We start from the raw sequence: 24563 nt of genomic DNA on the forward strand, positions 1-24563 counted from the left end.
TTCTAAGGCCTTTAAAGGTTCATGTAACAGTCCCAGTAAGTGGATTTCCTTCTGCTAAACGGTGGCTACTGAAGGCCATCGACATCACTGCTAGTGGAGGGGCACACAGCAGCAGGAGGCTGTGTTGGTGGTCAGGCCTGGAAGGAGAAGACCAACGTGGTGCTCGCAACTGCCTCCAACAGAAACTGCCGCCTGGTGCCAATGTCCCACCAGCCAACCCTCCTTCCAAAGAGCTCGCTCAGAAGCCGAGGCAGGAAATCAAGTTCTCCTCTGGATGAGGTTTTGCAGAGAAAGCTACTCTCTTGACTTGCAGCAGCCAAAGCATCTTGTCAAAATTTACTTGCCTGTAAGAAAAATGGAGTGGTGTGCACTGGAGCCCAGCGAACCTCATGCTGTAATCTGCATTGTGACCACCTCCGCTTTTACTGTCTCTTGTATCTTTTTGGTTTAATTTTACTTGGGACTACATCTTTGCCTCCACAGCTGGTAGCAAGGGGAGTGAGCTGGGATCAGTGGGTCAGTCTCAGAGCTGGTGGGGCTCCATGCAAGTGCACAGCAGTGCTTGTGCTTGTGCACTATCAGCTGCTGATGAGAGCTGAAGTCTATAAATGCTGCAAGGCAGGGACTTGGTCTTCCATCTGTAAAGTACGTAGTATGCCACAGAAATAAAAATAGAAAGGAGCAGATTGGACTTCGTTTCTCTAAACTCTGCCTGTGATTTATACTTCTCAGGACTTCTAGAGTTGGTTATAAATCAGTAGTGTGACACAAAGCCTGATGCTTCCTGATCTTTTCCATCAGGCTTTTTGCATGGAAATTAATAATTATACAGGAAACTGCTCTGAAGTAGTTCGTGTTCACCTTCTCATTCTTCCTTCCTTTTTCTTCTGAGGATATTCACATTAAAGCAATTGATGGGAAACCATAAGCAAAAGAAGACATGCAGTTGATTTCCCCTTACAGAGCTAAGAGCTGTGCTGGGGGATGTTCTACATGACTGCCGCCTTCAGCATCTCCAGGGCCTGGACTTTCTCCTGCCCAGCGGCTGGAGCCCAGCTTGGTGTGCCCATCCCTGGCTGATGGACGTGGCTGCTGCGGCACAGGCCACCAAGGGGCACAGCTATGCAGAAGGCCACAGACAAGGTGCTGCCCTCTGCTCTGCGTGGGGAGAGTGAGAGTAGGCAGAGAGACAGCTAAGAAAGGATTTAAGAAGAAATGGTGATCAGGCACAGAGCTCAGTCAGGCAAGTGTACTTTACACACGATTGACCCCTTCTGTACCCCTTTCTGTCTGATGCCTGCTTTGCAAAATTTAGGAAGGAAGGATTAGTGGGATTGGGAAGAAGCAGAGTCCCACAGAGCCCCCTCAAATATCCCAAATCCTCATGTTCCTTTTGTTTGTCCCTTCTTATCAGTTACAAAATCCAGGTGACCCTCTCCAAAGCTGGCCCTGAAGCTCCTCAATTGCCCATCAATCAGTAACTGGAGACTTTTGGTCTTTGGCATTGTCTCTGTTGTTCCTTGTCCACCAGGTTTGTGTCCTTGTTTATCACTTCCCCCTGTATTATCCTCTTTGCTTTGAAAAGATCAGGTCCTTGGTCAGATAACCTTAATGAAGCAGATGCTCTTACCTCCCACGTACCCTTACAACGTGTGCATCCAGGGTTTAGTCTTTCTAACTTGATTACTTTCTGATATTTAAGATTGAGGTCTCTCAAGGTTATCAGTGAGATAGTCCAGTCCACCTTGTTTGGGATTTTCCTTTGGTCTTTTGAATATTTGTTTTGTCAAAGTGGATTTTTCATTTTATTGTGATTTTACTGTCATTTTTGAATATGAATCTTGAAAAGACAGTATTTGGCTTATGCATATAATCTAGTAAAAAATATAAATTTAATGCCAAGTGGCTTTTCTCTTTCTGCACAAAACTGCCCCCCAAAACCATGAAAGTTTTGTAAGGACAATCTGAGAACAGAGGTTATGTAAAGTTCCTACTCAAAGTATTTTTAGTTTAATTTGCTGTAGTGGCTTTACAAGTAGGGATAAGGCATAGTTAGAAATGTTCCTCCGTGCCAAGTTAGCTTTTATCTTGGGAGTTCCTGTTCTGTGCAGATATATGTAAAAAATAAAGAGCCACCCCAAAGCAACCATATAGGGGTACATTTGAGTAATTTTGAATGTGGTATTTTGATGATAAATTGTGAGATTTGGTAGGAAGCCAAGATAGAAGCAGTAAATAAATGATTCTTAGGGTCAGGCTAGGCATACAGACCTCCTGGTAGAATTTTCTTCGTTATTTCCTCTAGAGAATGATGCAGGTCTCAAATAATAAAATATGAAAAAGCCAGATGCTTGGTAGGAAGTTTAGCTTCTACCTGCATCAGTGTTTGAATACGCAGCATTGGGTCCTTCCCTAAGGTTGCTTCCCTCACCCCCATCAGGACATTTAACTACGGGTGGTGACAATGAGGTTAATGTTAACTTGTGTATCAGGTACACGAGGGCAATTCCAGCCTCTTTAACAGCAGCGACTTTGGGAACGGGTCAGGAGGGCACTATGGAAAAAAATCAACGCTCATGGCTTTAGAATCTGGGGCAAACCCAAAGCATTCCATGATCTCTGATATTGTCTTTCTTGATAGTGAAATGGACTGGTTTAATTCTACTGGTTTGCCAGCCAAGAACCGCTAGACGAGCTATACCTCTACACACATCCCGCCCCCCCCCCTCGTTGCCGCCGCCGCCTGGGCTGGGTCCCTCCGCTCTCGGTCCCGCCCGCCGGGATGGGCGGCCCCGGCCCCGGTCCCGCCTCCGCGGAGCGTGGCGCGGCGAGTGGCGCGGAGCGGCGCGGAGCCCCGAGGAGCCGCGGAGATGCTGAGCTCGCCCTGGGCTCGCTTCTACTCCAACAGCTGCTGCCTCTGCTGCCATGTCCGCACCGGCACCATCATCCTCGGAGTCTGGTACCTGGTAAGCGGCTCGTCGGCTCTCCCCGTCCCCCCCCGGGGGTGTCTCCTCGCCGCGGGTCGCTCGGTGGGGGCAGCCTTAGCTGCTGCCATGGGGGTGCCCATGGCAGCAGCTAAAGCTGCCCCCTCTTTTGGAAAGAACCCTCCGAGGAGCCAAGCTATTATTAGCAGCTCAGCGAGCTCCAGCGCTTCCCCGCCGCTAACCCAGTGGTTATCCCCCTGTAAGGGAGAGGCTGGTATTTAGGCTGTCTTAAATTGGGAAATGTTAAGGGTGAGGGGGGTGGGAGCAGGGGGTACAGAGCACAGGCAGGCTCAGCAGGGTCTCAAGCAAAAAGCTGTTCGGTGGATGGAAATGCGATTGAGGGAGGGATGATCCCTGGAGCGAGGGGTTTGCCTGGCTCCCCCAAACTTCACAGTGGTGTTCCTCAGACTGGAGCTGCCCGCAGCACCCAGGCCCCACTGGTGTGTTGGCTCCGGCGAGGCTGCCCATGCCCTCTGTGCGCTGCGCAGAAAATCTTCTTTTATCATCTCTGGTGGCTGTTTCGTCAAGAAGTTGGGTGTTCTGGTCACCACTGGTCCTTGTTTGTCCGAGAATCGTTTGTCAGAAGTATCTTGGTCTGCCTGATGGAGCTGAAACCTTTCAGGCAGATGCTGCCAGGTGCTAGAAAGACTTTCTTTCCTCTATCAGGGTTATAGGACATGAGTGAGGAATTAACCTTTGGGAACAGTTTTAACGGGTTATCGTCAGTTCTAGAGGTTGTTCGACACCCAGTTATTCAGCCAGTGGAAAGACTGGGTGAGGAGGAGGCACATTAAGCCCTTAGTTCCTCTCCTGTCTTTGACAGTCTTTTCTCAATCTCTTGGGTGGCAATGCAGGAAAAGCGGCTTTCCCAGAGCCGGCTCTGCCGTAGTCGCAGGGTTTGCAAACGTGTCACAGCAATAAAAGAGCCAGTTCATCGCTGTGGGTTATGTAGATGCACTTCTCAGCCTGCTCAGTCTTCCCTGTCTCTTGAAGTGAGAAATCAGGCCCTGCCTGATGCCAAGGCCATGCAGAGCTGTTTGCCAAGCATCATTTTTCAAATGATTGCAAACGGAAGCAGATCAGACCTGGGCTTATTTGCTAACTACTGAAATTCCCTTCAGAAGCAAGTGAAAAATGCAGGGCTGGCCTCCAGTGTAGGACAGCTCATTAAATAAATTCACTCAGCGTAATAAAAAGGCTAGGTTGACATTTATATCCTAGAAATAATATAAAATGCTCTATGTCCTATAAAACACATTTCACCATTGAGAAAATGGTGCATTAGTTGAACTATTTCTTGCTCCTGGTTTAATAAAATATAGTTAAATGCAATATCCATAGCCTGTGGTATCTGGAATACTGACAGTATTGAGAAAACCACCCCTCTCTGCCTGGCTGTAATGAAGTTTCAATAAGTTTTAATATGACCTGAAAGCTTTTGAATGTTTCTTCCAGGATGCTTGTTATTTCTTTCTGCCTTCAGCTGAATGAAGCCTCTTCACATTGGCTGCACAAAGACATGGATGCAGACATTTTAGCTGTTCAGTGAACCTAAAGATATTTGAGGAAGAGGGAATTAAGTGCATCAGCTGGCTTTAGATACAAAGAAAAGCCTGACGGCTTTTCAGATTTCTTTACCTATTGAGTTACTAACATTTAAATACCGCTGCCTCAATTTCACATAGTATTTTCTGCAAAATCTATTTTAAGATTTTCTTTTCTAACTAGCAGGTATTTCCTGATTTACATCTCTTCCTACTTTGCTTTTTTGCTTTCATGGAGTTTTCAGGGCAGATTTCTGAATGAGTTCAAACTGACAATGACTCACAACATGTCAGGGTGCATATTTCTTTCTGTGTTTTCTCCTCTTTCACAAATATTTAGATTATTAAGGTTAGCTATTAAGAATAGAAATATAGCTGCATGTTGATAATAAATGCTAAACCTTTTTGCTGGCTTACAAAGTTAGGAAGCAATAAGTAAGGAAGGGGTAGCTCCTTTAGTAAATAGCTACCCCTGGCTGACAGATCTAGTTTACAAAGTCATATATGAGAATATTGATTTATCTCAGAAGAACAATTATGATTTGATACCATGTGCTATTCAGGGTTTACATAAAAAGAAATGCTGCCCTGCTGGCAATTTTTTTTCTGTATACATTCTGGGTGGTTGCCTTACTCCAAACTACATGTGAGCTATGAGCGTTATCGCAAATAAAGTTCAAATAAAAACTCCTTTGATTTTTTGCCACACTAACGTGTATTCTGTATAATGTTTGCCTTTATGCTTCACAGGAAATTACTTGAGGAAAAAACATACCCCTAGAGAATGAATAGTTTTCTTGTTGTTTTTTCATATCTCGCTACCTGTGAAGTGTAAGTTTTATTCTATAACTATGAATACAACGATTCAGTAATAGAGGCTTCTGAAGGAGGAAAAAATAGTAGCTTAAAAGTTTTGGCAGGCTTTCAAAATAACATTTGCACATGTTGAACCAATTTTGAGTTAGTATAATCTCAAAAGGCAGAATTTCATGTCTGAGTAAATGTGGAAAAAATAGCGCATTTCTCTGTGATGATGTTTTAGCTCTTTAGTTTTAATGTTTTGATTGAATGTTTGGGATACTACAAATAGTGGAAAGAGTGGGGAGCTGAGTGCAAGTGAAGTCACCAGTGCTGCATAATGAGAGCACTTTCCTGCATAGGTCAGGGGAAGGAACGCTGTGTGCATTTCCAACACGCACCCAGCAGCCACGGTCACTTACAATGGTCTCACAAAGTATCAATAGCTGGGAAATAAATATTTAACTTTGCTGTGTTTTAGAAGATAATGGATCTCAGAATGCTAGTGTTTCTATAGCTCTTGTGTTTCAGTAGTTTATTCCTGGTAGAGCCATGGGTACTGCAGCTAGAATAATATAACACAGCATTGCCTGATATTCCAATATATTATATATAATACAATATACATACTATCACAGAGCACTGAGGTACTTCAGTGTAAAAAGTAGCTAGTAAAGGGTGGAGCAGCCAGAGGAAATTTCCTGAAAAGAATATCTAATCGGGTTGTAGATTACACTTCAGGAACTGGTGTGCTGCCTTGGGGAGAAAAGCTTAAGAGGAGGTACTGCAATGTTGAATGCAAACATTATGCTGAAGATTAAGATGGCAGTAATATGGTTGGCTGGGGGGTAATATTTATTTCAAAAGCTGAGGACCAATTTGGTTTAACTGGTTATTAATCTTTGGGTTTTATCCTACTGGCATGGACTTTACACTTCTCTGCGTTGTATCAAACATTAAGTCAGAGGTCACAGGTAATAACACAGAACCATTTTGGGCACAAAAGTCTTACAAGTATCATGTTTTTTTAAAAAAAAATAAAAAAGGAAAATGAGAAAATGAGAAAGCCACTTCCAGCAGCTTAGCTGCGTTCAAGACAGTTGTACCATCGTGCTGTTCAAAGCAGTGATGCCACTGAAACAAGCCAACTTTAGTTCTGATCTCCCCTGGGTGCCGGAGTCCAGGGGAAAGCCGGTGTTTTTGTAATTTCCAAGTGACCCAGTCAGTACTGGCGAGTCAGAATAACATCCCTGTTGGCAACAGCCTTTATAAACACGGCATGTCTCCTTCCTGAGGAAACGGACTCCCCTTTCTTTATCTAAAACACAAAGAAGGAATGACGTCAGATGTGCTGACAGTGTCACGGAAGGCTTTCCCACCCTCCCGCCACGTGGCAGCGGGGTTTATGCACACCCCGAGGCTCCACCGGCACCGCCTGGGACAACGGGAATTGTCTCCCATTGACTTGGGACAGGAGAAGACCAAACTTTAAGGCACCGGTTAAGACAGAAGAGCCTTAAAAGAAGGAGCTTTCGTCTTCGAGCGATGTGTGCCCAGTGCCGCCTGGCTGCAGCAGTGCCCGGGGCATGGCCCGCTCCCCTCCCCGGTGCCCCGGTCCCGCCGGTCCCCCCGGTGCCCCCGATGCCGCCGGTGCCCCGGTCCCCGGGAGCCGCTGCCGCCCCGGCGGCGCCGCGGGAGCTGTCCAGCCCCGCCGGAGCTGTCCGCGGCTCAGCGCCGCCTCCCTCCGCGCTCCCCGGGGCCCCGGCAGAGAAAGGCTAAAAATAAAAACTAATGGAAGGCTGAGAAGCTTTTCTACCGGCGAGTTACCGAGTCGTACCGTGAGGGCGTAACCGGAGGGAGCTGGAGCTGTTGGCCAGAGCGGCCTCAGCCTCTGAGCTGCTGGCGGTGGAAAGCGCCGCGTGAATCGCCAGTCGTGAATATACGGTTGAGAACATGCATAATCTCTGTCTGCATCCCAGCCGTTTTTTAGTAAAAGGATTGAATTCCCATGGATGAAAAAATATACTGGTAGTAGCCTCTTTTTGTTGTAAAGCAAAAGAAAAGCACCACTTGCTATGGCCTCGTTGATTTACAGATTGAAAACCCTGATGAGGTCACTTGGATCGATATCAAAAAGAGAATCTGGGTATATATTTTGTGACTGGGCTGCACTTACTTTCCTCGTCTTTTTCAAGCCCTGTGCAAAGCAGCACGTATGGCAATGTGCTTAAATACCAGTTAGAAGATTACTGAAATCTTGGCTTGCTTGGTAGGGAGTAGAGATCAGCACTGACTGCTCACGTAAACAAAATATACCTACACTGGGGTCTTTCCGAGCTGCTCTGTCCCCACTCCTGTAATCTTTACGCTGTCTGAGTCTGCTCTCATCAGCAAGGAGTTGTTAGCAGGGATCCCTTGAACAGAGTGGAAAGGCCCTTACAGGGAAATAAAGGAATTCTAAGAAGAGATGAAGTTATTAATTATTTTCAAACCTATGGGAATTGGGAGATTTTGAAAACTGAGAAAAGAACTGAAGTTGTGAAAAGGGGGAAATTGCACCATCAGAAAGCCTGATGTTGCAGAGAATTGGAAACTGTTATCCCAGCGCCAGGTTGTGGGAATTTGTATGAATAGAAGTGTGAGGCCTTGTGTTTTACTCAGAAAATTAGCTTGCTTTGCTTTTATATGGAATGAAATGAGCTAAGAATAAAGGATCTCTACTTGTATGAATGGTTATAGAACATCAGCCATCTCACTGAAGGCTCTGTTCCTTCATATCAGCCAAGGATGTCACTTCCTATGTCATACCAGTGTGATATAGCTGGGGCGCTGGGTCAGATTATCTTGTAGGCAACGCTGCCTTTACCGCCTCCACTAACAGTCCAATACTGGTGGCACTGGGGAAAAGAAGCCTTGCAGAATGGGGCTTACTGTGGGTTTGGCAGGTGGTTTGATTGCCTCTCCACAGCCCAGACCTGGGCAGTATTTTCAGGGGAAAGGGCTGGATGGTGCCAATGGCTTGGCTAATTCCCGTCCCTTGGTAGGAGATGGAACGTCAGCAGCAGGTGACGTTTCTCCACTGGCAGATGAAGGAGTCAGTAAATAATCTGAAATGACTTGAGATTCCCACTTCTTGTAGTGGAAATGGCTGCAGTGACTAAATATTTATGTCCCAAGTGCCATGCCTGTAAAATTATCATTAGTTTTTCTATTGTTTGTTCTTCCTTTCATAAAATGAAAGCTGAGATCTTGAAAAAAAACAGTAACATTCCCAAGTAACTCATTTGAGACTTCCTGTGCACATCCTTGCTCTTGAGGAGAGTGAGAGAAAACTTGGAATTCATTATGAATAGAGAAAACTATGAATCCTACTTTCAAAGGCTGCCCTGTATGATTGATGTACATGTTGAATATCCAACAGAGACTGGAATCAGAGGAGATTCAGAGTATTCGCTCTTGGAGTGGATTGCATCCATTTCATTATTGTCTTCAAGACTAGTGGGAAATAAATGACTGATCCTGCACACAAATTTCTGCTCAGGGCCTGCACGGTATTTTCCTAAGAAACTGAAAACATATGTATGCATTTTAGACATGATAGAACAGAGAATAAAGACCAGAACTGATCATTAGCATGAATAAAATGTATCTTGTCCGAAGGACCTTCTCGATAACTACATTCTGATTGTAACTTATTTAGACAGACAGTATTAAGTAACAGCTACTTGCTTTGAGAATGGCTTCTGGAGAACTGCTTAAAGAACTCCTCCTCACTATTCACAAACCCAGGCTGGTTTCTGCAGTGCAGGACCTTATCGCACCTTCTTTCTCCAAGTCATGCTTCAGGCCCTTTTTGGTTAAATTACAAAATAAAGTACCATATGGGAGGAATTTAAATCACACAATCAATAAGACAGCTGGCAAAGACCCTAATCACTCACCTCTGCATGACAGGCTCAATCCATGAGCAGGCCAGAAAGATTATCTGAAAATAGGGTGGATTCCTCAGTCCGCCATATCCCAAGTTACCTGTGCTTCCTGTTCTGAGTGAAAATAGCCAGATTTGTGTGTTTGCTGTGTTGCAGAGAGGAGCAGAAACAGCATTTTGTCGGTTCCCTACACACTCTGTCATACATCAGTGTGTTTATTAATTTTTTTTACTTTAAAAACTTTTCAAGTCATTGGAGGGATAAAATTTCTTGTGAGCACCTTTTGGACAGTTCATGCATTTACCAAACTGTTTCTTAATCTGTAACACAACACAAGGATTTCTGAAAACATCTTTAAGCTCTAATCCCCTTACATATGCAATTTTTCTTATTTCTCCAGGTACCACACTAAGATTTTTTCACAGAGTGTGTGAATCATTGCAATGGTAGCTAATAATCTGCATCAGTTGTCCAGGATAATGACATAGATGTCTCTTCTAATCAACACAGTTATCACTTCAGAAAATGCAAACCTTTGTAAAATCCCCATTTTTTTTCTTAGTAAGGCCTTCAATTGGATAATAAATTCACTGGAATTACAAGGAACAGTCGTCTCCCTCCAGTGAGAATACAGATGGTTGGTTGCAAGAGGAGCAAAGTTTACATTAATGCTTGTTAAAGGAAAGAAACCCATTAAGAGTCCAGTATGCTGTAATCACATTTCCTTTTTATACAAAAATCATGAATGTATTTATAGAAAGGAGAGGAGGTATTACATTAATCAAGTAAACTGTGTTTAGCAGTTCTGTTGAAGGTTAATATGTATCTCCTAGTGAGCCAGAGGAGAACACATTAAGCTTCGTAAACTGATCGTTGATTAGACTGACGTCAGTGAAAATGCAATTAGTCTTATATATTCCTGGACATATGGAACGGATGTTGCAAAATAGCCATGAATTAATTTCCTTGATTACTTTCTTTTTCTCTGGTTTTATTGTGAGGCTCATACTTTGACTGTAAAACTCTGGAAGTTTGAAGTGGCCGAGGCTTGAAAACGTGCACGGGAGTTCCTTTGCTGTTCTGCAGCTGGGCTGGAGCTTGAAAGCCCCAAATCTGAAAACAGCAGAATAGGAACAGAAAAACCATGCTCATTGCTGAAGGTGCGAGAGAGTGCTCCTGGTCCATCTGAGGTGGTGGATCTGCCTGGAAGGCATCACTGAAGAAACAAGCTGGACTTCAGCCTAATGCGCTGTTCCTGGACCTCCTGTGGGTCTTCTCTCTTTTGAATGCCTGCAGTCAGCTCTGGCTACCGTCTTCCCAGTCCTCTGCCTTAGAAGACCTTTTTAAAGTGCTGTGGCTGTTTTTCATTTCATTGCTGGCTTGTGCTGAGCAAGGTCTTGTTCTGTCAGGAGATGTATTAAGCTATTTAAAACAGACAAGATGAATGCTTTTGGCAGAAACGCAGGTTTAGGGGAGATTTTCACCTTGTGGAGGTGTGTCTCCCAACTGTGAAGCAGCTGTGCCCAGACAGATTGGATACATGCGATCGTGTTGTTTACTATTTCAGTAATTATCTGTACTGTACCACCCTTTGTGGTGTGCCCATTTCTTCCTTGCATGACTAAATCCCTGCTGTGGGATGCAGAGCGATGCAAGGATGTAGTGCGATGCAAGGATGTAGTTTACTACTGACGGCCCTGGTCCCTTGCATGGCTTCTGTGGATATTGCCTGTGGTGACTACAGAAGAATAATTGATCAAAAGTTTGGTGGGTTTTGGTGGGGTTTTTTAGTTAAGTGGGCGTATGTGGCTTGCTGTCAAAAGTTGGGGCACACTCCTCTCGCTAGTGCAGTGACACATGTCCAAAGAGGCTAGAGCTGAGTCTGAGCACAGACAGCATCGTAGGCTGGTGTGGGTGAGACACACTAGCTGCTGGCCAGGGCCAGCTGCCTTGGGCAGTGCAGCCCAGGTTCTCAGTTACAGCTGCATTGACTGGCCCATCCTCTGTCACGAGTCCACGCTAAGGTTCAGACCCACAGGAACCACCACAGCTCACATCAGCAGCGACACTTTAGCAGATCTGCTCTCAACCTTTCACAGTCACCTGCAAGATTCAAAAATCCATCTTTGGAAGTCAAGGACAAATGAAGAAAGCGAGCAAATCTCAACCGATTGGTTGAACAACTCTTTATCTAGTAAGGTCTCAATGCATACCGGTTCTTTGCTAGCTCTCCACAGCATCCTGAGCCAAGGTGGGCTTTAATAGAAATTGTGAGTTGGTGTGCCAACGTTATAAATTGAACATGTGTGTATGATTATATTTCCCCAGGGCTGGGCAGAAGACCTCAGCAATAGTTTTCAGGACTTTGCTCAGATACAGGTTCACCTTTCTTTAAATACAATGTAAAAGTAACAAAGAATCCACTGATAAATTTGCATACAAATATCCTGCTTCCTTAAACCATTAAAGGAATAAGATTAAGTATGTAACAAATTACGCTATCTCTAGGGAGGCAGAAGCCTCTAGTGTGCATCCTGCATAGGATTTGTCCATGTCTATCTATTTTTTTTTTATAATTTTAGTCATTATCATATTTCATTAATAACAGACCTCTTGTGGTTTGAGTTTTAGCACTGTTAAAAGGCTGGCAGTAGGCAGTAGTTGAGTCATTCATATAGAAGAGTGCTGATAAATTATGCTGGACTTCCTATATCAATTTAATCAGCATAGCCTTTAAAGTTCAATGCTTAGTGTCATTATAATAATCAAAGTTGAAATTATATATAAAGTCTGATTAAAATATTTTACGCAGCTTTCTATTATATGCTCTCTATAATATGCACTCTGTAATATCCTAGTCTGAGCCTGCCTGGATCAGTCTTTGACTTCTCATGAGTAATATAGAAAAATAAGCAACAAGAATTGCAGACTCTACCTTGTCTACTACAGATTAAAGAACATAAAAATTTAATTGCTGCTTCTGATCTGACTAATGCAGATCAGTGTAGTATTTCAGGTAGCAGCCAGAAACATATGCTTTGGGAAAACAACAGGGAAATAAAAAAGAACAACTCATGCAGGGACAACACTTTCTTATATTCTTCTATTATTTCAAGATTAGGCAATAGTCTGAAGCAGGAAGACTTATATTTTGTTTTTAAGATGCTTTGTAATCTGACTAAGCACTTGCATTTCCTGAATAAACAGCTCACCCTTTTCTATATTCCTCCAACCTTTTGGCTTCAGCAACAATGTCTGATAATGAGTTTCACCGGTGAAAGGGGTGAAGGATTCCCGTTTAACCCAACTTTATGTGGCCATCCTTCTGTTCCCTTTCAGACTGTTATGTTTCATTGAGTGAAAAAATAACTAAGTCTGGCTAGTTTTCCTTCCTCAGACCATTCATTAATTTGTGCATCACTAACACATCTGCAGCTTGTCCCCCAGCACTGGAGACTTGAAACATTTCCATCAGCATGAGGCAGAAGGCTTACAGAGCAGGAAAAAAGAGAGAGGTATCTACTCTGACAGCCAGTGTTCCGCTGCTACTCCTTTCCTAGGAGTTCAAGCTGCTGAGGTGTGCTTGGATGTAGCTCCTGGGTCCTGTGCTCCCTGAGGCGGAAAGTGAACGAATCATTGCCATGATGTCTGTAAAGAGATGGACAGACATGGGGGACACCTCACTCCTTCTCGTGTTGTTTTATCTGCTCACCGCAGCAGTCAGACATCTGTAAAAACATTCCTTCTAAAATTTCCTCGTTTCCTCTTTAATCAGAATTCAGAGAAAAAAAATACACTTTGCCTAACAGAAAGAGAAAAGCTAGATCTCCCTATATGGGACAATATATCATAAACCTTAACTCATCATCAATGCTAACAAAGGAGTTTGGGATAGGCACCCCAGATAGTGCAAATCTACCCTCAACTATTGAATTAAACCCTGAACTTGATTTTTTTTTCCTTTTGTAGGGTTCTTGTGTACTCTTGATAAACAAAAGTGTTCTTGCTTTTATTAATATCTTCTACGCTAAAAGAAAAAAGCAAGAAAAATGCAAAGAACATGCCAAGTGGGAAGGCAAAGGTAGATGGGGAGAATTAAGAATGTTGAGTTAGCTTAACCATACATTTTCCATACTTTCTCACTTTTTCTGATAGTAATACTTCAAATGCCCAAGTACTATACAATATTATTCTGTTTTAGTTTAGTTTCAAGGAGGAAAAATAGTTTAAGACTGGGATTTTGTTTCTATAGATTCTATAGAAAATGAGCATCTAGAGTCATAAACTTACCTTGAGTTTTTTGAAGGGAGACAGAGGATATGGGAGTTTTGCTTGAGATTTTCTTCAGTTTTATTAAAATCATTTAGTATTTTACTAGTAAAATTAATGTCCTTGGTGATTTGTTTCTATAATATCTCTGTAGAGGGCATCAAACTAAGCCCTGACAGTTTTGTGGGGTATTAGAAATATGCTACAATTGTGTGTTCCAGTTCAAAACCAGGCCAAGGTTTAAGAGCCTTGGTCAGCAGCACCCCAAGATGGCTGTCTGTTCAAAGTCCTCAGAGAAATCTGACTCACAACCATTTTTGTTCAGGAACGTCATCTCCTCTTTCATCTGGTAGCTCATACTGTGTCAGGCATGGGACTATAGGGTAAACTACAGTGATGTTTTTGGTAACTAGCTGCCCGTATCAACCACAGTATTATAGTTCACTAACAGAGATTACAGAAAGTTGGGGAGTTAGCCCAGAATGACTGTTTTCATTAAATCTATTGTATCATTATTTCCTACATCATAAGGCTCCGGGGTGATCTTATAGCAGCTTTCCAGTACCTAAAGGGGGCCTACAGGAAAGCTGGAGAGGGACTTTTTACAAGGGCGTGTAGTGATAGGACAAGGGGCAATGGATTTAAACTGAAAGAGGGGAGATTTAGATTAGATATAAGGAAGAAATTTTTTACATTGGGGGTGGTGAGGCAGTGGAACAGGTTGCCCAGAGAAGTTGTGGATGCCCCATCCCTGGAAGTGTTCAAGGCCAGGCTGGATGAGGCTTTGGGCAACCTGGTGTAGTGGAGGGTTTCCCTGCCCATGGCAGGGGGGTTGGAACTAGATGATCTTTAAGGTCCCTTCCAACCCTAACCATTTCTATGATTCTATAAAAACAAAGTTTATCTTTGCAGTTTTTTTATTTTTCTCCTCTTATCTAAAAATATAGGGGTTTTTATACCCACACCTTACTGGGATGTTCACCACCATTACACCAGCTCTCTGGAACTGTAAAGGGCCCTCGACAGGGAGCACAGGCAGTGAGTTAGTTCTCCACCAATACAGACATTAAAGAAGCGTGCTTAAGTGGATCTCTTGAGTTCAGTGAAAACAGAGCCCAGACCTAGAATTAAAAGTGTTTGTACGTCTTTCACCACGTAGACAACATCTAGACTGTTATGTGCATGGATTCAGTTATAAATATAAATTTTAAATAAATAAAGCCAGGGGAGTTTTCCTTACTTTTTCCTATAAATATAAGGATCTCTCTTCACTGCATTAGGAAGTTTTGGGAGAACTGTAGTAGGATATTCGTAGAGGACTTCAGTAGAAACATCCATGTATTTTTAATACAGTATGTTGAGTTAAAGTAATCTTAATGTTTCCTCTTCTAAACTCCTTTATCAGAACAATTTTATTTCAACTGTTTACTGTAAGCTGGAAGAAGGCAGGGAAAAATTAAGCCATTGTAACTCCTGACAATTCTTTTAGTATTTATGGACGTCTATGCAAGTCACTGGCTTGAGCATTTCTCTGTCTGTTTGCGTTAGGAATCAGCAAAAGATCTGTGTTAATGGCATGCTCTTCGGAGCTACTGGAACTAATTTTATTTTAGATAATCTGGGATAGATACCATGCAGCTGCACTTTTGTGAAGGGTCTGAAATTATAGTCGCACTCATTTTCTCATCACCTGTTGCTGCAGTGGCTCCTGACACCTTCCTTCTCCTGCATGTTATCTCCATGGGTCACCACAGTTCACTGCTGACCTCTGGAACAAACGACATGAAAAAGAAGGCAACAAACTCATTGGTGGCAGAGGTCTGAAGTTTTAGGGCATTATATACTTTCTAAATGCTGGATGCTGTCTATGGAAGACACAAGGTTGCTTCCTTGCATCCTAAATGCTGCATGTTCCCTCCAGCACAGCTGCCTCTCGTGGTACATCAGCTGCTGGGTCTTTATCAGGGTACAGATGGAAGCAGTAGCAGTGGCTGGAGAGGTCGGTCCCACTCTCAGCACGTGTTGCCTTTCTTCCTCATAGGCCTGTGTGCACCTTCTCTCACACAGTTGTTGCTGTTTGAAATATCTTCTACTCAAATCTGAAATTATGTTTCATAAGCCCAGAGCAGGAAATCCAAGTGATGCTCTAAGATTTGGACTAGCTATCTCCTCCATAATATTTCCTGTTTTCCCCTTTTCATTATACATTCTGGGGTCTCTGAAAAGCAGAGTTATTTTCCTCCGCCAAGTTGATGAGAAGGCAGATGTATTCCATCTGGTTGCCAAAGAAGCAAGATTTGTGGGTTTATAAAATTATTATTGTACTTCTGTGTCAGGATAAGAGGACAGTTGAGCATTTCTAGGACTTTCTGTGGGATCTTTGTCCAGGGTCTTAGGGCACTCTGGGCACCATCTTGCAGAGGCTGAGCCCAGGTGTAGAACTGGAGGCTGGTAACAGGGTCCATCAACAGCCCCGACATAGCAGCTGAGGAACTGGGGCCAGGGGCCATCAGGGGGCCCCAACCAGGAGCAAAAGGGGATGGGACCAGAGACACAACTGGAGACAAGCTACAACATGCATTGAAGGGGTCCATCCAGGAAGCATGGCTGGAGACCACTGCACTCTCCTGCAGTGCCACTGGGGCAGGGACTGATGACCCCAGGCTGAGCTGAAATGGGGACCTGGGCCATGGGCAGGAGTGGGGGGAGGCCCAAAGTGGATCTGGGAAGGGCTGGTAAGGCCTGTTAGTGCTCCTGGCGCTCCTCTCTTATAACTCTGGGTAGCACTATGGCCATAACCAGCAGCAGGACCCAGCAGTCACAGTTCTGACTTGGTAGTGCAAAACCTTGCATTTTGTTCTTACTGCTGAACATCACCCTGTCGCATGTTCATGAGCATATTTCTGTTTTCTCCGTTCATAAAAGGAGGATGGCATGTCCCATTGGGAAGGTGCAGGGCTTAGTTGTTTACTGAAACTTTGCATAATGAAAATGTTTTCTATGCACTGTTAATTAGTTGTTACATTATTTGTTGCTGAACGAATGTAAAACATCTTGAAGAAAATCTTGGCCCTATTGAGAGGGCAGAAAAATTTCCTTTGCTTTTCCTAGAAGAGATTTCATCTCTGATACCAACTGCGTATATCAACAGGGAACCACTTCATGCTCTTGTCCTTGATTATGCGTCCTTGGAAGATGCCACATCAGTAAGTTTTTAGGCACATTAAATTTATGCATTAAAGCATTTTCCAAAATTTAACAGTCACATCACTTTCAAAACGAAAGAAAAACACTAACAAATACAATACACCCAACTGCGCACACATTTCTTCTAGGAGAAAGCGGGTGAGCAAATAAACACATGGTACTTCACTTGCCCAGCTGACAGCACGGTTGGAAGGTGCTCAGAGATCATTATGAGGATCTCAAGAGAACAACCTGATAGAACAGAAAAGTGATGCACTAAAGAGCATTAGAGAGATTCCTACTGACCGCAGCAAACTTCGGATCAGGCAAACACAATCTGTGTCTTATACAGAGATTTAAAGGCAATGCTGACAAACACGTAATCTGAAGCTGGACGTATCCATATGGAGAAAGCAGAGTGCCTAGGTCAGTATTTTATGAATCTTCCTGACTATATCTGTATGAAAGATTAAACTTGTATGACTTTAAAATAGCAACACTATATACATTTATAGTTTCTAATTGCTTGGTTATTTGGAGTACTCTTCTTAAGTAACGTACATTTATTACTGGCATATGTCCTCTAGTTTTCCACAAAAAAAAAAAAAAGCAAGAACTGGATTGCAACATAAAGTTATGCGTAAGACTAAAATTTAAAAGGATTTATAGAATATAAATTTGAATCTTGACAGACGTCTGATCTGTCTTCAAAGTCAAGACAAGACCATCTATGGCTGCAGCACTCGCAACACAAAGCTATTTAACCGTTCTATGAAAAAATGCAGTAATGAAGATCTCTAACCCCCTCCAGACAATCTCTTCTGCTGTCTGATTGTTCTTATTGTTCAGCGAGCTGCCTAACCTAAATTTCCTTTTGCTGTAATTTAAATCTGTTACTTTACTCGTCTCCCAGTGGATCTGGAGAAAAGCCTATTGCCTCATTTTTTTCCTCATCTTTTTGCTTATAAAAGACTGAGACCATCTCCCTCCACTTTCTCCTTGCTAAACCTTATTTTTCCCTGTCACTCACGCTTTCCAGATGTCTGATCACCCTCTGTTCTGTTGTAGGATCCTCCCCAGGGTGTTTCTTGATACGTTTTAGAAGGACTTTGAACTGGACCCTTTCTGCAGAGGCCCTAAGGAGGGCAAGTGGGAGGACGACTTGTGTGTCTAAACCCAGGTTTCTGCAGTACTACCCACCACTATGCAGCCACAAAGATGAGCTCATGGGACAGCACTGAGTCACATTCAGTTTATTCACTGTCATACCCAGACCCCTTTCTGAGGAACAGTTACCTACTCGGTTGTTTCTCTTCTTGTTCTTCTGCAGTTTGTCACAAATGTGATTTTCTATGCTTGCTTATTCATACTGAATTGTGCTCTATTGTCCAAACTCTGCCATAGTTGGCCAGGTCAAAATTTTTTTAATCTTATCTCTAAAGTGCTTACAGCTTGGCATTATTTGCAAATTAAAGATGCAAGTCACGAGTGGCTTGAAATACCAAATTTTTCCATGATACTGGAAAACCCTAATCAATATATCTTCCATGCTGTCTGTGAATCCTTGACAGCTATTCTTTTGTCCCAACTGTCCAGCTGTTTGTGCACTCACCTTCCTGCACTTTTAACCAAATCAGGTTTTTGTAGCTCATTTATGAGAACCTCATAATGTCAAAAGGCTTGCTAAGATGCAAAGAGATCATATCTGCTGCTTTTTCCCTGTCCACAAGGCCTCTTAGCCTGTCAGAGAAGGAAAATAAGATGAATTAATTACGGTTTGTTCTTGGTAAGCCCATGGTGATTGTTGGTTATGACCATACAAATTTGAAGTGCTAGTGAGAAGAATGCTTGATTATTTGTTCTTGGGTTTATTTTCTTCTTAAACTTACAGTCTAGCTAGAAATTCTGTATGTGGCCTTCCTGCTTTGTAAAGGAATGAACTGTGCTTGCTCTTTCCCCGTCTTGTGAACTCTATCTATTCTCTCAGTTTTTCAAAGACCGTTGCTATCAGATCTGGTATCTGCTAAACTGGATGGAATTTGCCTATCAAAAAGCATTTATCTTACCCAAGAAATTTGCTAGCCTGTTCATGTCTTATAATAGCCTGTGTTCCTACATCTTTTTGTTGCTGCTAGTAACCTATGATCCGATTAGGATGACTTCGAAGTGAGAACCAAAGCAGTAAAAATCCATCTTCCCCAGTATACTCTATTACCAGCTTTCTTTCCTCTGTTTCCCTGTTCATCAGTTATCTTCCTAGTTCTGTAGAATAATCTTTTAGCCAGGCTGTGTTATTTCACTCTGAGCAATCTTCTTTTCTGCAGTTAGCCCTCTTCACTTCAAAGTTATATGAGCATTTTTCTCAGATTTGGTTTAAAATGTAGGTCTTGGCTACCTCTGCATTCCTCTCATAGCTGGTACTTGACAATCTGCTTCTGCTGAATCACTCAATACTATGTTCTTGCATTTAAGACACTTACTGCATTTCATAGTCAAAGCCTTAGCGAATGTCTCTCTGTGCTGTATGACACAGGAACGTGCGCATCAGACATCGGGCTCACATTGCCACCTACTCCCGTCCCCTCACAGCCTCCTGATTTAGCAGCTCATGTGAATCAGCTCATCAATCATGGCCTTTTTTAAAATTCAGCTTCTTCCAGCAAATCAGATCCTCTTTGATCATCTAGCAATTCCACAGGACCTGTCCCCAATTCCAGCTCTGCCATGCTAATAATCCTTGACTACAATACTCATTTGTAATAATCTCAAAATTATGTTTTTTAATTGATTTAGTTTTTGCAACAGAACCAACTGAAGTGGATGTGCTAACATGCTTTATAATTTGAAAGAGCAATGGTAACTTTTTCAATGGTGTGGGAGAAAGTCAGAACAAAAAGGGGTAATCCATGTTTCATTTTCCTGCTGCCACTTGAGGAAGAAATAGGTCCTATTTACACAAACTCGGAGAAACTAATTGTAGGGTTAGTCAAAGACTACAATTGTACACTTGGAAAACAGCCACTGCGATAGCTGGCACGGACTGTGGTAGGTATATCCTGCCCAGAGGTTTGTCTTGGATTACTTTCGCAGCCTGACCCTTTTCCTTTTTTCCTCTCTGTAGATTATCAATTCGGTGGTGTTGCTGATTCTTCTGAGTGCCCTGACTGATCCTGACCAGTACCATCTAACCAGTGCTGAATTAGGAGGTGAATTTGAATTTATGGATGATGCCAGTAAGTACAAACTGTCTAAATAACTAACACTCATGGCTCCAGAGTTCATGTAACTGACCCATCGTTTCAGTAATTACTGTCCTTTAGTTATTTCTTCGCTTTAGTATCTTACAGATGCATTTTTATTGTGAAGGGTGTATTCATGGCACAGTTCAAACTGGTTACCTGTTAGTAACCTCATCTGTTACCTACTAGTAATCCATCTGCACTGCTGTGTCCTGGCTTGCCAGGGGCAGAGGCAACCTTTGACATGGAGATGTTATCCCTGAGCATGATGCTGAAAGCCCCAGGGGGATTTTGCAAGACACTGGGAGATACAGAGTCTCTGCACCTCCCAGCACCATGTCCCATAGTGCCTGCACATGCGTAAGAACCCATACTGCTATTTGCATAACTGGCTGAATGTGTTCATTCATGTTGTACGTATTTACACCCCACCCCCCTGTGCACATGGCGTGACTTGCACAAACCTGTTGTAATAGATGCAAGTATAAATATTAACTGTCTAGTCATAGGCGTATTAGCGCTAACACAGGGCTGCTGCCTTCTCTCACCAAAGCACAACATAGAAAATTTGTCAATACAGTTTCAGGGAAGGGTGAGCCAGGCTGTTCATGTCTCCTGCAAAAACCTCCTGTCCTTTGCAAATGTTTCTTTCTTCCACGACCATTTCAAATTATTTAGTGAGGTTTGACTTGTTGATTTGCTTTAACCGTTTAATTCGTATCTAGAAGAGTTTTCCCTCAATGTGATTTTGATAAAAATGTCTGTTTATTTTCGTTTCTGCTCACAAGATTGTTATGTTCGACATTTCTCTCGGTAATTAGAAACAAGGTCTCCTACTAGTTACACTGGTGTCTTGCTGCTCAGAATCACACCCATTCACAGCAAAAGGCTCAAAGTCCTCTCCTCATTCCGACTGAAGCCAATAAAAATATTGATAGGAAAAGGAATAGCCCCACACGTGAGAAAAATAATCACACCCATGTGTGTCAGAGCTGCTGGATATCAGCGGAGGAATGCTTATTTCCACAAGTTCTTCAGATGTGCCTTGAGGGTCTACATTTAATTAATAATAAGAGGCAATTGCTACTGTATTGTGTCTTCATTGCAAAACCACCTACAACTTCCGACTAAAAATCTTTTTATATAACTGGATTTAAGAAAAGTAAGGACCATAGTAGATACAGATGGGCTCCTAGCTGATTCTGACATATTAAAACTGACTGCCTTGTCCTAATTCTCAGAGATTAACCTTGGTAATGACTGTCTGTCAGCGCGGTTTTATATAGCCGACATCCGAGGCCTGCCAGTGCCCAAGGCTTTAAAATAGTAATTCTGTTTTGTAATGCAATAGCTGTCAGATCAAGTACATTGGGGATTTCCATCTACACTTGAAAATTGTATTTTCTATATTTTTTTGTCAAGGCTTCTAAAGTGAACCCTGCAAGACTGTAAAAGGATGGCTTGTGGGCCAAGCGACCTCATTTCCATGCGGTAAAGGGAACATTTCACAGGCAGTTAAATTACGAATGAACATTTGAATTAATGTCTCCTTTTATTCTTTGACTCCCTTTGGTTTAATGCTTTACTGAGTAAAGGCAGCTGAATCAGGCTACTGGCTTTTATAGTTACTGGAAATAGCTGGCAGGAGATAATTTTTTTTCTTTTTTCTATAAGTATGACTATATTTGTTCAAATCTGAGGAAATACTTTCTTATGAGATAAAACACCAGACGAATTTCCACATGCTCTTCTCTCATCCTACTTTTATTTGCCTTTTTTGAAGAAATGTTTCCCAGGTTTGCTACATGTGCTAAAATTCTTAGATGTGAAACCATGAGTACAAAATACAGGACAATGCATCAATTTTTACACTAATGAAGGTCTCAAAGTTGTTTTCTATATGTACTTGTGTTGACAAAAAATAATGATGGAAATACTAGTAGCAGTTATTCTCATTACTACTTTGGACACCCCTGTCAATAACAAACCAAAAAAGAATGCAAACGCAGATTTTGCATGTATAATTTCCTCTCTTTCCCTCGCTCCTCAAATAAGCTCCTTCATAAAAGATATGAAAATACCAACTGGAAATAAACTTATCAACTGGAAATAAACTTACTAGCTGAGTCATAGTAGAGGAATTATGGCTAACCTGAAGTTAATGACCGATTTCCCTTGACTTCCAAGAAACCAGCATTCCCCCAATACTTGTATTCATATTTATTTCTAGCTGTGCTCAGGCCTATTTTATGAAGAATTTTCATTTCCAATTCCAGCAGCGGAAAAAATTCCTGCCATGTGCAGATCCAGAGCCAGTGCCAGTCTAGTGCACACTGATTGAAAATGCCAGTGCATCATCAGTTCTTCTACTGCTCATCCTTAATTTCAGCATTTAACATAGTTCCCAGGGCATTACCAGAGGCTCCAAAATGCCTATTTGATTAAGCAGAGGAAGGATTTACCTCAGCACTTAGAAAAGGCTGTAGGTTATAGCTTTTCCTTTCTATTCTAGAAAAGGAAACAAGGAGGAAAATAGACTGCCAAGACTTGCCATGCAGCAGATGGATGCACTGGAAGACACCTGCGTGTGTGGTTTGGCTGGCTCTCTGAGACATACATCTGGGAGCCGGTGAAAACGCTGGGCTTCCTCCCGTGCTGGACATTCAGCTGAGCCCATTTAGTCTCATGTTTCTTTTTATTGTTTCCGTAGGGCCTGAGGGAGTTTATGAACTAGAAGCTGGACTAGGAAAAATTAAAAACGTGTAAGCTGCCCAGTGTAATATTGCTGCTGTTAAAAGACTAATAATCTCTAGGCAGGAGATGGAAGAGCCTTATAGATCATTTTGACATCCCGGAGGGTTTCACCTGAGCCTCCTGCTCAGGTTCTTCAGCTGCACAGACCATGATTCTAACATGGCAACAGCTCAAAGAAGCAGCAGGTGTTGCTTGGCTTTATTTACTGCCTTCAGCATGTCACGGAGGTGTGCGATACTTCCTAAGTCATATGACAGCTAGGACTGAAATCCTCTGTATGCCCTATAGAAACTGATGGGAACTTTGACACCGGTGCCAGCAACTCGGGCCAAAATCCACCTGTGTCCGTGCCCTGGAACAGGCAGGTGAGACAAGCAGAGGTCTCAGAGCAGGGCACGGTAATGTGGTGGTGTCTCTGCCGAACGTGACATGCATCCAGGGCTTAAAAAGATTAATTCAAATAGAAAAATGTTAATAATAAAGAAACCCACAGACAGCAGGCTTGGATTTCTGTTGGGAGGGTAGAAGGAAGTGGTAGAATACACGGTCTCCCTGCTCCCATCCGTCAACACCACCCAAGTAGCGTGAGCCCCATGTCACAGAGAGGGGGAAAAAACTAGATCCCTGCCCAAGTGTAGCATATTCAGGGCTACATCTTCCCCTCCAGCCTTATCCTCTGGAGTGAATGAGCTAGGCTCCAAGGTGCAGAAAGCTCTTTCCTTCTCATTGGCCTCCCTCCTTTGCCAGAGAGAAAATGGCCGGAGAGGCACGCAGCTTGCACAAGCAGCTTGGAGGAGAGAGCGATGCAGTAATCCTTAGCTGGAGGTAAGAAGGCCAGGCTGTTGGATAAATAAGGTTAGGAGGGTGGGCAAAACTGCCTGAGGATTGTATGCTGCTGATCAGCAGCTCTCTGGTCCCCGCTGTCAGAGCTCCGAGCCAGCGATTAGCTCCAGGGCTGGGGCAAGCGATGAGCTGGAGGATTTGAGGTCTCCATCACTTCATGCAGGTCCTGACTCGGGGACTGGCTGCTCCTCTTGCCCCTGCAGCACCTGCCACCAACCTTCTCCTCCTGTGAGAGGAGAGGAGAAGGCAAAGAAATGCTTGTGAGATGTGCTACAGGGAGCTCTAGCGGCAGAGATTGCTGTGCAAGCAAGCACCCCATGGCAGGAGCTCTCCCCAGCCTCAGTGGCATCTTCTCCCCGACACGGCAGGAAGGTAGGATCTCACTGCAAGGCATAAGAGAAAACAAACCCAAATGATTCTTTAAAACCAAGCAGAAAACTCAAAAAACTATCTTGGACAATAAGCCGTATAGCCACTGCAATGGTCCAAGTATAGCACTTCTAGCCATGAACGCTGTGGAAAGTACAGCATGACTGGAAAAAAAATCACACACCCCTGTTAGCTTCTCACTTCATGTGCTACATATCTGGTTTCATTCTCATTAATTGAAGACGACACAGCTCAAAAAACCCAATGAAGCCTTAAATGAGAAAGAACCAGCTTGAGCCAACTAGGTCTTGGCACAGTGGTGCACAGCCAGGGAGACACTGGAGATGGGGAGCAGGAGCGTGTCAGACCAGAGCTTCAGTGTCAAGTTTATCGCAGTTTTCTCGGCTCTGGCACTGAACCAGTCCTGCTGCAGTCACCAGCAAAGCAAAGCCTGTGGCTGCTGCATCTGCTGCAGATGACAATGACAGCAGCTTCCCCTTGATACAGTGAATAGGTGACTGAGATTAAGAACAGACAGAATAAATAACATGAGCAGTGTCTTCAAACTCATGGTTAAAATAAAAATATTGATCCAAGAGCTTCTTTTACAAGAAGTTCAACTGAGGTTAGTGGCTACAGGCAGCCCTT

General features: G+C 43.1%; 1 protein-coding gene across 1 annotated transcript in view; it reads left to right on the forward strand.

The window, feature by feature from the left end:
• The first annotated feature begins 2870 nt into the window (after positions 1–2870).
• Positions 2871–24563, forward strand: part of LAPTM4B (lysosomal protein transmembrane 4 beta) — a 61700-nt gene continuing 40007 nt past the window's right edge. Inside the window, exons 1-2 of the mRNA XM_086609486.1 lie at positions 2871–2966; positions 19832–19943. Of these exons, the coding sequence (XP_086465612.1) occupies positions 2871–2966; positions 19832–19943 (208 nt within the window). The remainder of the gene's footprint in view (positions 2967–19831; positions 19944–24563) is intronic.

Source organism: Tauraco erythrolophus, chromosome 3 (assembly GCF_009769465.1).
Source record: "Tauraco erythrolophus isolate bTauEry1 chromosome 3, bTauEry1.pri, whole genome shotgun sequence".
NCBI lineage: Eukaryota > Metazoa > Chordata > Aves > Musophagiformes > Musophagidae > Tauraco > Tauraco erythrolophus.